The 12,983-nt window shown below is 38.5% G+C and overlaps 1 protein-coding gene across 3 annotated transcripts in view; it reads right to left on the reverse strand.

Annotated features, from left to right (window-relative positions):
* LOC117355460 (acetyl-coenzyme A synthetase, cytoplasmic-like) overlaps positions 1-12,983 on the reverse strand; it is a 156,046-nt gene that overhangs the window by 51,387 nt on the left and 91,676 nt on the right. For all 3 annotated transcript variants that reach the window (XM_033934055.1, XM_033934054.1, XM_033934053.1), the window contains 3 exons: positions 8,704-8,784; positions 7,648-7,756; positions 52-120 (listed from right to left, as the gene is read on the reverse strand). In XM_033934055.1, the coding sequence (XP_033789946.1) occupies positions 52-120; positions 7,648-7,756; positions 8,704-8,784 (259 nt within the window). The remainder of the gene's footprint in view (positions 1-51; positions 121-7,647; positions 7,757-8,703; positions 8,785-12,983) is intronic.

Consider the following 12,983-nt stretch of genomic DNA (forward strand, 5'->3'; position numbering starts at 1 on the left):
ACAAAACAAGGTGATGTAAAGGGAAGGAGTAATACTGCAAGCCTCCCCCACCTGAAACATTAAGCATGTCATCGATTCTTCCAGTGATCCAGTAGTAACCATCTTTGTCCCTTTGGCAGCCTGTAAGTTAAAAGGAAATGAAATCCATAATAAGGTGAAACATAGTGATCATAAACTCCCAGTTTCCAGCAGCAGCACAGTGCAGAGTTTGTGTAAGAGTTAGAAAATATAATTATTTTGCAAAAAATGCATTTTGAGTAATGCACTTGATATACCGCCTTTCTTCTGTGGTACAACCAAAACAGTTTACATATATTATTTGCAGGTACTTGGTCCTTACAACCTTTTCTACCTGGGGAAATGGAGGGATGGGTGACTTGCCCAGGATCACAAGGTCTACAGTGGGAATCAAACCCAATTCCTCTGGGTCTTAGCCTATTGCACTAACCAGTAGGCTACTCCTCCATTCCATATATGGGTCAATATTCAAATGGTAGGTATGAGAGGGAACAGAGGATGGGGGTTACTTGAGAAGAACATTGAGGCATAATAACGGGGATGGAACTCCTCTTGTTTGAGGAAAGACTAAAAAGGTTAGGGCTCTTCAGCTTGTAAAAAGATAGCTGAGGGGAGATATGATTGAAGTCCACAAAATCCTGAGTGGTATAGAACAAGTATAAGTGGATTGATTTTTTACTCCGTCAAAAATTACAAAGACTAGGGGACACTTGATGCAGTTACAGGGAAATATCTTTAAAACCAATAGGAGGAAATATTTTTTTCACTCAGAGAATAGTTATGCTCTGGAACGCGTTGCCTGAGGTTGTGGTATGAGCGAAATGACCTTGCATTTCTTAGCATTAAATCTTAGCTGCTAAATTTCAGACCATTCCTTTGATAGTGTTCCACACAGGCGTCTAATAAATAAACTGAGTGCCCTCAGTATGGGCCCCAAAGTGATGGACTGGGACAGGAACTGGTTGAGTGGAAGGCGACAGAGGGTAGTGGTCAATGGAGATCGCTCTGAGGAAAGGGATTTTTATTAGTGGTGTGCTTCAAGGTTCAGTTCTTGGGCCTTTTCTTTTTAACATTTTTATAAGTGATATTGCTGAAGGGCTGACTGGTAAGATTTGCCTCTTTGCAAATGATACCAAAATCTGGAATAAAGTAGACACCCCTGATGGTGTGGAAAACATGAGGAAGGACCTAGTGAAGTAGGAATGGTCTGAAATTTGGCAGCTAAAATTTAATGTTAAGAAATGAAAGGTAGGCTGCAAAAACCTGAGGAAATGATATGGTTTAGGGGGTGAAGAACTTTTGTCAATGAAAGAAGAGAAGTATGTGATGATCTTAAGATGGACACACAGGTTAAAAAGGTAATGGTGAAAGCTAGAAGGATGCTAGGGTGCATAGGGAGAGGAATGGTTAGTAGGAAAAAGGAGGTATTGATGCCCCTGTATTTAGAATATTGTGTACAATTCTGAAGACCACACTTTCAAAAAGAAATAAACAGGATGGAGTCGATCCAGAGGAAGGCAACCTGAAATAGTTGATGGGCTATGTTAGAGAATGACATGGTTGCATCAGAAGAAAAGCTTCCACCCACACACGCACGCTACTGCTTGTAGGTTCCGACGGTTACTCAAAACGCGCCGTGAAGGTAAAGGGGAGGGAGGGAGATAGATAGATTTGGGTAGGTAGGAAGGAGGGAGGGGGCTGCGCAAGAGATGCCAAAGGGTGATGAGGTGGCAAGAGGGAAGGGTGGTGGAGGAAAGAAGCAGACACTGAAGGGGGGTGGAGAGGAACAGATGCTGAAAGCAAATGGGGAACATATAGTGGGGAGAAGATGCTGAAGGGAAATGGAGAAGACAGAGTGGGCAGAAGACGCTGACGGGAAATGGGGGAGAACACTGAAGGGAAATGGGGAAAACAGAATGGGGAGAAGACACTGAAGGGAAATGGGGAAGACAGAATGGGGAGAAGACGCTGAAGGGAAATGGGGAACAGAGAGTGGGGAGAAGATGCTGAAGGGAAATGGGGAAGAGAGAGTGGGGAGAAGACGCTGGAAGAGAAGAAGACAGAGTTGCCAGACTATGGAGGAGCAGAAGGAAGAAGATGGGTGCCAGACCAATGGGGGGGGGGTGAAGGGAGAGGCACAGTAACAGAGCAAATGGAAGATGAAGGGAGAAGACAGACAGTGGATGGAAGGAATTGAAAGAGAAGATGAGAGAAGCAGAAACCACACAACAAAGATAGAAAAACCAATTTCTATTTATTTATTTTTTTTTTGCTTTAGGATAAAGTAGTATATTAATTAGGTTTATAAAAATTTATAAACAAAGCCCTACCACCTGAACATCTCTTTCTCTAGTTCAGCAGCCAGAACTTTGATTTATAAGGAAGGAATAAGCTAAATATTGCAGTACTGAGGCTTTATGGATGCTGCGGGGATAGTAGTCATGGGGACGGGGCAGAGACAGTGGTCACAAGGACGTGGACAGGGTGGGGACAGTGGTCGTGGGGACGGGGCGGTAACAGGGACGGTGGTCGCAGGGACGGGGACAAATTTTTTCCCCGTGTCATTCTCCAGTCTATGTCATCAAGTTTCAAGTTTATTAAAAGATTTTTAAAACTGCTTAATCAGGTTTCTAAGCGGTGTACAATATAAAATTTACATAAAAACATATTAAAACTGGGGATACTGGATAAAATCTAAGTGTCATAATAAAGCACTGATAAGACGTGTAGACCTACTTCAAACAATAGGAAAAAGGGGAAGAACTACAATCGTAAAAGAAAAGTGCAACAAAAAAGGGAAAATACAATAGGTTAGGGTAAAAAGTAATAATTTTAAAAATTATTTTTTTTTTTGTCCTTAAGAGGACAGTTGTCGTCCAAAAGCATCCTGGAACAAGAATGTTTTTAATTTTGCTTTAAATTGTTTTATATCGGATTCACTGCGTAAATGGATAGGCAGTGAATTCCAGAGAGTAGGGGCAGTGACGGCAAAATTATTGGAGCGCAATGTATTGATTAATTTTAAAGAAGGTATGATGAGAAGATTCTGAGACATTGAACGAAGAGATTTTAAAGTATTATAAGGAATTAAAAGTCTATTAATGAACTCTGGTTGATTGTTTAATTTTGTTGTAAATGTTAAAAGTTATAACTGATTCTATGTTCAACTGGTAACCAATGTGCACTAATCAGAAGAGGTGAAATGTGATCGTATTTCTTTGCGCCACAAACGATCTTAATAGCTGTGTTTTGTACAATCTGAAGCCGTCTAATTTCCTTTTTTGTAATGCCCTTATACAGGGCATTACAGTAGTCTATACAAGAAATTACTAGGGAATGGATCAATGTGTTCAAGGAGGCTGGTTCAAGTAATTTTGCAGGGAACGTATCATCCTGAGTCAATAGAAGCATTTCTGAATGACCATGCTAATGTGAAAATGATAAGAAAATTTACTGTCAAAAGTAACTCCTAATAGTTTTAGAGTAGGGACAATTTTGATGGGGAGTGATTCAAGCTTCAGGGGGGCCTGAAGCGTTGCTCCTTCTTTAAAAGGAAAAATCATAAGTTTCGATTTGTTGATGTTAAGAGACAGTTTATTTGAGTCTAACCATGATTTAATTTTTCCTAATTTATGGTTATTAAAAGATTTTTTAAACCACTTAATCAGGTTTCTAAGAGGTGTACATTGAGATCAATGGGATGGATTAATTGCACATCGTCAACATAAGTAAACGTAGTAAAGCCAATAGATTGGCCCACTGTCAGAAGGGGCGACATAAAGATATTGAAGAGCAATGGTGACCAAATGGAACCCTGTGGTATTCCGTGTTTGGTGGAAAAAGGTTGGGACAATGTGCCATTAAAAATGACCTTAGATGATCTGTCAGTAAAGTAGGAAACAAACCAGTCCATGACCTGGTAGGATAAATCGATTTCATGAAGTCGCGTTAATAGCAGGCTGTGATCTATAGTATCGAAGGCAGAGGAGAGATCTAAGGAAATAAGCAGTACTGATTGATGATGATCAAGATGGTATAGTATTTTAGTAGTAAGTTCTAGCAAAGAAAGTTCTGTAGAATGGTAGTGACGGAAACCAGTTTGGTTAGGATGAAGTACATGTTTTTTCAACGAATTCAGAGATTTGATGGAAAACTATTTTCTCAGTAAGTTTTGCCATGAATGGTATGTTTGCTATAGGACGGTAATTAGACATGTCCTGAGTGCTAATATTTTGATCCTTAATGACTGGATAAATGATCAATTGTTTCTAAATCTTGGGCAGAGATCCTGATGATAAACTGGAATTAACCAGGTCTTTAATGTAGGGGCCGAAAATAGAGAAAAATTGTTTTAAAAGTAAAGGATGGATAACCTCTATGCTAGTCCCTTTTAGATTAAGCAAATTAATACATCTTTGTATTTCCTCCAAGCTAGGAAGGGTGAAGCGAGAGCATTTTGAATATGACAGGTTAGTTGAAGTATTAGAGTCTACATAATCTGCAGAGTGGTTAGGAGTAGAGATAAGCGGGAAAGTGTCTCTAATTTTCTGTACTTTGTCTATAAAGTAAGTGGCGAGGGCTTGTGCTGAAGGTGTAAGATTGGATTTGTTCATTTCTTTTTTCTTTGTTGTTAAGGATTTAACTATTGCGTATAAGGTGGAGGAATTTTTAGCCTTCTTAATTTGTTTGGTATAATATTCTTTTTTGGTTCTATTAATTTCAGATCTGTAATATGCGGCATGTTCCTTGAATTTATTAAGATTGATAAGTGTTTTATTGTGCCTCCATTTTCGTTCAACACGTATGAGGACAGACTTAAAGATCTCGGGAGAGGTGAGATATGATAGAGATGTTTAAGTACCTATGTGGCATAAATACACGAGACAAGTCTTTCAAATGAAAGGAAACTCCAGAGTGAGAGGCCATAGAATGAGGTTAAGAGACTCAGGAGTAATCTAAGGAAATACTTTTTTACAGAAAAGGTGGTAGATGTGTGGAATAGTCTCCCAGTAGAGGTGGTGGAGACATAAACTGTGTTTGAATTCAAGAAAGCGTGGGATAGGTATGTGGGATCTCTTAGGGAGAGAAGAAGATAGTGGATTCTGTGAATATGCAGACTGGATGGGCCATTTGGCCTTTATCTGCCTTCATGTTTCTGTATTTCTAAGTTTCCAACTGGGAGAATGATACAACCCTATCAGTGACTATGTGATGGAATATGATTTGCCTTGTCTCTACACATGTAAATATTGTGGGTGAAATGGAAGTGTATTAATCTTGGGACATGTTTTGGATATGTTTTTGTGGCAATGTTCGTTTGACTAGCCTCTTATGTTATGGGGAAATGGAATTGTAGGTCTTGGTGATACTTGGCCATCTCTGGGGGGGGGAAGGGAGGATGGGATGAGGGAAGGAGGGGGGAGGGTAGAGGGATTCATAGTGGAGTCTGGGGGAGTACTAGAGTTGTGTAATGTTATTTGATTGTGCCCTGGGATGGTGGTAGCAATATTAATGAGAATGGTTTGCTGATATCTGTTATGATTGTTTTTACCTGGTTTGTAAGTGCTCATTATAAATAAAGAATTACAAAAAAAGGAAGTGCATTAACCAAACTGCCTTTTAATGCATTATAGATATGATGTGTAATGTACAACAATATTTGATGCATGGTTCAGATTCTGTTCATCATGTCATTGTTCAACATCTAATAAAGAAATTCAGTCTCACCCCACTATCTCCAGCCTTATTTGTTCTCACTAATCCTTTCCAGATGTGCCATCAAAAATTCCAGTCTATTACCCTTCCTCTCCAGTCTTCATCTAGCTAATCTTATCTTTTCTTCCACTCTCACTTCTCAGTAGCAGCATCAGAAGAAGCAGAAAGCTGATGCCGTGGCACTAGAAATGAGGTACCGGCTTCTGCATTTATGAGCCAGAGGGCAATCAACCACAATCCTGAAGCTAGTGGCAACTTTCATAGAATATGTTTTGGTAAAATAGGCAACACTTCCATAAGAAAAGAGAACAAATGATTTAAACAATACAACAAATTCTCATTCTTGTTCTCTAATGTACCCAGCCTTTCTCCTCTCACTTGATTAGTTATAAGATCTTTTATAGGCTGCTCAGTGCCAATAGTACAGACAAGTTCTTATTGGCTCAAAACAAAACTCCCTGAATCCTGTTACTTCAAAGGATAGAGCATACAAGAAAAAAAGTCTCTTGGTATGATAAATAAAAGTCATGAGGTGGGCCTGGAGCTGCAGACTGCAAAAAATCTTCCTCACAACAGGTATCAAGGTCTGGTCCTAGCTAGACCTCAGAACAGGGCTCACATGTAGTTAGTACAAGAAGTTAGCTTAACTCAGCCAAGCAGAATGTCTGAAAGTTGTAGTCAAAGAGTATGCTGGGACTACTTCTTCCTCCAACTCTCCTAGGCCTCCTTAACCTAGCTCTGGCCCTGCCTTTTCTACTTCCTGGTACTTGCTTTCCTGACTGCTCTTTTCCATGTCACTTCCCCCTAAGGAGGCGCTACCTATGTTGAGATGGTTCTGACATTGTAAGGGAGTATCCAGAAGGGAGAGTAGAAGCATCCTATAAACTCCCTCACAGCTGCATTAGGTCAAAGAAAATCCAACTGCCAATAACACAAAGCTCAATCCAGAGAAGAGAGACCTTTGAAATCAGAATTTTTATTTTGATAAAAAGAGTCCTAGCTACATTAGTTACAGGTACATTAGATAGAGTGGGAGCTCATCGGGACAACTAGGGAAAAATGCTTGAGTACCTGAATAATCCGTATAGAATTGTAGGATATGCAGAATATAAAAAAAAGTTCTCAGATGTTGAGTCCTAAAACTAAGGCAATGTGTAGATATTACATTTATTCCCAGAATGTGAAAGTCTAAAAGCTGAAAACAATTTAGGATGCTCTCTAACAAATTATATCACCCAAAAACAGTCAAGACAAAAAAAATCCATTTACCCCCCTCCCCCCCTTTATGAAGCCCTGTTAGGCTTTTTTTATCGCCAGCCATAGCGGTATTAGCTCTGACACTCAAGGAATTCCTATGAGCATTGGAGCTAATATCGCTGCGGCCGGTGATAAAAAAAAAAGCCTAACGCAGCTTCATAAAAGGTGGGGTTAAATCTCGAACTAAATAAAAAGAAGCTGTACTCTTTAAAACAGTGCCCTGAGATTCACCAAAATAAATTAATTTTGCCATGAGGTAGATACAGCTAGAAACATTCCTGAAGAGAAGCCTCCATATACTTTCTCTACTTGTGAATTTAAACATTTTTTGGGAGATTTTACATTGCTTTGCACTCAAATGAAGTCATTGATTTTTTTCAAAATTCAATAGAAAAAGTAAGTGTGCTCCTAATAATGTCTCTGAAAAAGCCATCTGACGCCCTAACTCAAAGTAGGAGAAAAAAATTCATATTCTTACAAAGTCAAAACTTATTACCCATGCCTTTTTGAGGCATTTATAAACATATTTTCAATAACATGCAAAATAAACTGATTCCCTTTCTAAAGATGTGTTGAACACTTGTTTTACAGAATACATATAGAAGAAGGTATCTGTCATCTTCATTAAATACATCGGGTTGAGAAAAAATATCTTACCATCTCCTGCCATATAATAGCCAGGAAACTTTTTGAAGTAGGTATTTTCAAAGCGTTCATGGTTGCCATACACTGTCCGCATTATTGACGGCCATGGCTGCTTGAAAACCTGCAACAGGAGAAAGTAAATAATGAAACATTTTTCTGACTCAAATAAAACTGTTCTGCTCGAAGAAACAATGTACAAGGATCCTCTCAAGCTTGCATGTTCCTTCTCTCCTGACTGCTGCCCCTCTCTGCCCACACACAGTCATGTAAAACTAACTCAAAACCCAGAGAATCCCAATGCAATATTGTATCTGAAAAAAATATTTTGCAAGTTATATTCTTAAGTTCCAGTACAATTCAGGTTTATTTTAAAATATGATATATTGCTCACCCTCACTGGTTCTGAGCGGTCTACAAAATTACAACTTAAATATTCAAGACTGAAAAGAACTCCATAAAAAAATAGGACAGACCTAATCCATTCATTCCAAGAATACCATTCATCCTTATATATATTATCTCCCTAAAACACATTCACATTTTTCACAGTTTACATATCCAGTTTACACTTCTCTATCTACACTGAAACATATGCTTTCCTGGAGGACATCCCAGCTTCTCTATACCTGGGGTTACAATCCGAAGATCAATTTTAAAAGATCTTACATTTTTTACTGGCAAAGTACACATGATATTTACAATGCATGCACATTTAAGTCAGTCAGTATTTTATAAAAGGCCTTTTATACACATGTCGCCACAACATGTGAAAAAGGCTTTATAAATTAATAGGACAACATAACAATTATCAAAAAAGCTTTGCATGAGCTATCAAGATCACACAGGACCTCAATAATAGAAGCCCTGGTCAGATCTGAAAAACAAAACAAGGTTGTCTTGAATGCACAGATACAACAATTTCTTTGGATAATTCTTATGTTAGTTTGATATAAGGTACCACAATAGCTGAGTTCAATCTCCAGGATCAATATAGCCACTAGAAGTCTCTCAGTTCTAAGATACACCACCAAATCACTATCTGTCACAGAAAGGATATGGATTCCTTACTAAATAGCCTTCAGCTTCTCCTTGTAGTTCCTCTCCATGGTCATTTAATACAGCTGGAAGAACTCCAAAGAATGGGAAAGTCTGTAAAAAACAGAAAAATTATTTAACTAGAGCACGCAAAAATTCATGGAACATACCTCAGCCTTGCCAAATGCAGAGCAGGCACAAAAAAAGATGGCCTTCTATTAAGCAAAAAGCAATCATAACCAGCTGGCTGACATGCCTGCCTGCTTGTTTGTATCCTTTTGGGGTACATAAATTTGTCTGTGATGCCTCAATGAATCACCATGATGATATATTCTTTTGCAGTGTAAGCATATTGATGATAGGGGATTCAAGCTACCTGATTTGAGAAATATATTATCTTCAGTTATTGAGAAAATGCATGATTGGTTATTTAGGATGCAGGAGGGTGTCAGGCATTTGTTTGCTGGATATTGTGGTAATTATAGAAGAAATGGGAATTCATAATCGCAAGACTGATGAGAGAAAAGTAATTTAATTCCTACATGCAAAGCACAGTCATCTAAGTAAGATTCAAACCAATTCAGCACTTGCCCTTCAGTGTCTCTGTGTTGTATCTCTTGGATGGCAAGTGAGGTGTCTTTTCAACCAATGTTCAAGTCTTTATTTGAATCAAATAGTCCCAACAAGGATCCAGGTTTCGGCATATAGAAGACACCTTCCTCAGGGGATACTTGACTGGTGGACGATAGATCGAAACGCATTCTAAAAACAAACTTGCACTGCTCTGAATGCTGCTTCTTGTCTACACAAGTTTGTTTTTAGAGTGTTTTTGGACCTAGCGTCCACCAGTCAAGTGTCCCCTGAGGAAGGCGACCTCTATACGCCGAAACCAGGATCCTTGTTGGGACTATTTGATTCAAATGAAGACTCAATCATTGGTTGAAAAGACACCTCCCTTGCCTTCTTTGTTTAGTCTGCGTATATCCCAAGGCGAGGTTTTCTACTGTTTGCCTGTCATCTCTTGATTGGTATCAGATCAGGGCTGGAGTACCTTGGGATTATGGTCACAAGGTGAAAAGCATTGCAGCTTGTTCAGAATGCAGCATCCAGGTTAAGAGGAACAGCTAAAAGGGCAGTATTATAAACTTTGCATTAAGTGCCTGTTGAACTTTCAAATAGAATTTAAAATTCTATTTAGTGCAGCAAATATTGTATCATGAATCTCCATGGCAACTAAAGCAATTGTCATCGTTATATCAATCTAAATTTGGTTTGCAGTCAGAATCAGATATGCATCTTGCTTATTATGCAGTGCATTATCACAATACTAGAATGGCTATGTTTTCCTGTGCGGCACTGGAATTATGGAACAAATTTCCAGGATTACTATATCTTTCTGCCTCAAGATTACCGTAAATTTTAAGAAATTATTGAAAACACAATTATCTGTGAAGACATTTATGACAGTGTGAGAATAGAAAAGGTTGTCCTGTATTTCTATGCTTATGAAAGATACAAGGGCTATGATTTTATCTTAGGTTGTTTAATGTAGGTGAATTATGTATTAAGTGCATTTTTATTGTAATCTGCATAGATCTAGGAACTAGAAATTTTAAAATTAATAAATAAATTTAACATTGAACATTGTGAAGTCAGAGTTTATTGTGCTTTGCCATTCTTTTTCCTCTGATAATCCATCTCGTCTGGTTATTGATAAAAAAACACAGAAACATGATGGCACATAAATGCCAAATGGCCCATCCAATCTGTGCATCCACAGCATCCATTGTCTCTATCTCTCCCTAAGAGATCCCACTTGCCTGTCCCGTGCTTTCTTGAATTTGGACAGTCTTTGTCTCTACCACCTCTACTGGGAGACCATTCCACGAATCTACCACCCTTTCTATAAAAAAATATTTCCTTAGATTGCTCCTAAGCCTATCACTTAACTTCCTCCTATGACTTCTCATTCTGGAGTTTCCTTTCTAATGAGATTCACCTCATGCACATTTATGTCATGTAGGTATTTAAATGACTCTTACATATGTAATGTAATGTAATGTAATGTAATGTAATGTAATTTATTTCTTATATACCGCTAAATTCCGTTAGGATTCTAAGCGGTTTACAGAAAATAGACAATAGGGTGCATTAAAATTATAAGTAAGATAGGTACTTAGAAATTCCCTTACTGTCCCGAAGGCTCACAATCTAACTAAAGTACCTGGGAAAATGACAATTAGTAGAGTAATGAAGAAATAAAAATAGAGATAGATGAGAAAAATAAGAAAATAAACATTCTAATAAGACTACAATGATCTAAAGGACTTTGAAAGGTTGAAAAGAGGGGAGATAGGAAATAGAAGCAGAAGGGAGAACCGTTGAAACTATAGAATTCTGGGGAAATTTAAATGAAATTTAAATAATAAAATAAAATATCTCCCTTCACCCACCTTTCCTCCAAAGTATACATATTGAGATCTTTAAGTCTTTCCCTATATGCCTTAAGATGAAGACCACTGACCATTTTTGTAGACGTCCTCTGGACTGACTCCATCTTGTTTACAGCTTTTTAAAGGTGCGGTCTCCAGAATTGTACACAATATTCTAAATGAGGCCTCATCACAGTCTTATACAGGGGCTTCAATACCACCTTTTTTCTACTAGTCCTACCTCTCCCTATGCACCCTAGCATCCTTCTAGCTTTCGCCATCGCCTTTTTAACCTGTTTGGCCACCTTAAGATCATCACATACCATCATACCCATCTCATTCCTCTTCTGTGCACAAAAGTTCTTCATGCCCTAAACTGTACTGTTCCCTCAGGTTTTTGCAGCCCAAATGCATTACCTTGCATTTCTTAGCATTAAATCTTAGCTGCCAAATATCAGACCATTCTTCAAGCTCCTCATTTTATTCACACCATCAGGGATGTCTACTCTATTGCAGATTTTAGTATCATACACATAGAGGCAAATTTTACCTGAAAGTACTTCAGTAATATCGCTTACAAAAATGTTAAAAAGAATAGGCCCAAGAACTGAACCTTGAGACACACCACTAGAAACATCCCTTTCCTCAGAGCAATCTCCATTGATCACCACACTCTGTCGCCTTCCACTCAACCAGTTCCTGACACAGTCCATTACTTTGGGGCCCATCCCGAAGATACATGTGGGACACTGTCAAAGGTCTTGCTAAAATCTAAATACACCACATTTAGTGCACTCCCTCTATCCAATTCTATGGTCACCCAGTCAAAGAAATTGATCAGATTTGTCTGTCAAGACCTGCCTCTAGTAAATCCATATTGCCTCGGGTCCTGTAATCCACTGGATTTCAGAAACATCACTATTCTCTATTTTAAAAGCATTTCCATTAATCTATTTACCACAGAAGTCAGACTTACCTGCCTGTAGTTCCTTACCACTTCCATACTTCCACTTTTGTGGAGTGGGTCTACATCCGCCCTTCTCCAGTCCTCCGGTACCACTCCTGATTCTAGAGAAGCATTGAAATGTCAGCCAGTTGAGCTGCCAGAACTTCCCTAAGTTCCTTCAATACCCTTGGACTTACACCATCCAGCCCCATTGCTTTGTCCACCTTTAGTTTAGCTAGCTCCTCACAAACGTAATCTTCTGAAAATAAATCAGGATCTACTACACCTCCATCCCTATTTGCATTTTTCTTCTGTGATCCCATTCCCTTCGCTTCAGCTGTGAACACAGAACAGAAATATTTCTTAAGCAATTTATCCTTATCTTTATCAGTTCTATATTTTCTCCCCTTTACCTTTGAGTCTCACAATGCCACTTTTTCACTTCTTCCTATCACTAATATATCTAAAAAATGTCGGCTATTTTTTTCTTTCATTTGCATCTTTGCTTTCCTGACTACTTGACCAGCCTCTCTTAACTTTTCCAGATATTTTAGCCTGTCTTTCTCTTTCTGCAATCTTTTGTAGTTTATGAAAGCTAATTTCTTTTTCCTTGCCTTTACAGCTACTATTTTGAGAACCAAGGTGGCCTTCTTTTCCTCCAAAATGGTTTGTTGCCCTTACAATAGATCCTTTCAGTTTTGCCCACTGCTTTCCAACCTCTTCCAGATGTCGCCATCCAGACAACAGTTCCTTGATGTAATCCCCCATCTGAATAAAGTTAGTTGTTTTAAAGTCTAGAACTTTTGAACATTTGAATGAGCCCTCTCTACACTTGTCTTAATATTAAACCACACTATATGGTGATCATTGGATGCCAGATCACCCACTGTAACATCAGAAACACTTTCCCCGTTTGTAAGCACTAAGTCCAGTAT

The sequence above is a fragment of the Geotrypetes seraphini genome, chromosome 2 (genome assembly GCF_902459505.1).
Source record: "Geotrypetes seraphini chromosome 2, aGeoSer1.1, whole genome shotgun sequence".
NCBI classification, from domain to species: Eukaryota; Metazoa; Chordata; class Amphibia; order Gymnophiona; family Dermophiidae; genus Geotrypetes; species Geotrypetes seraphini.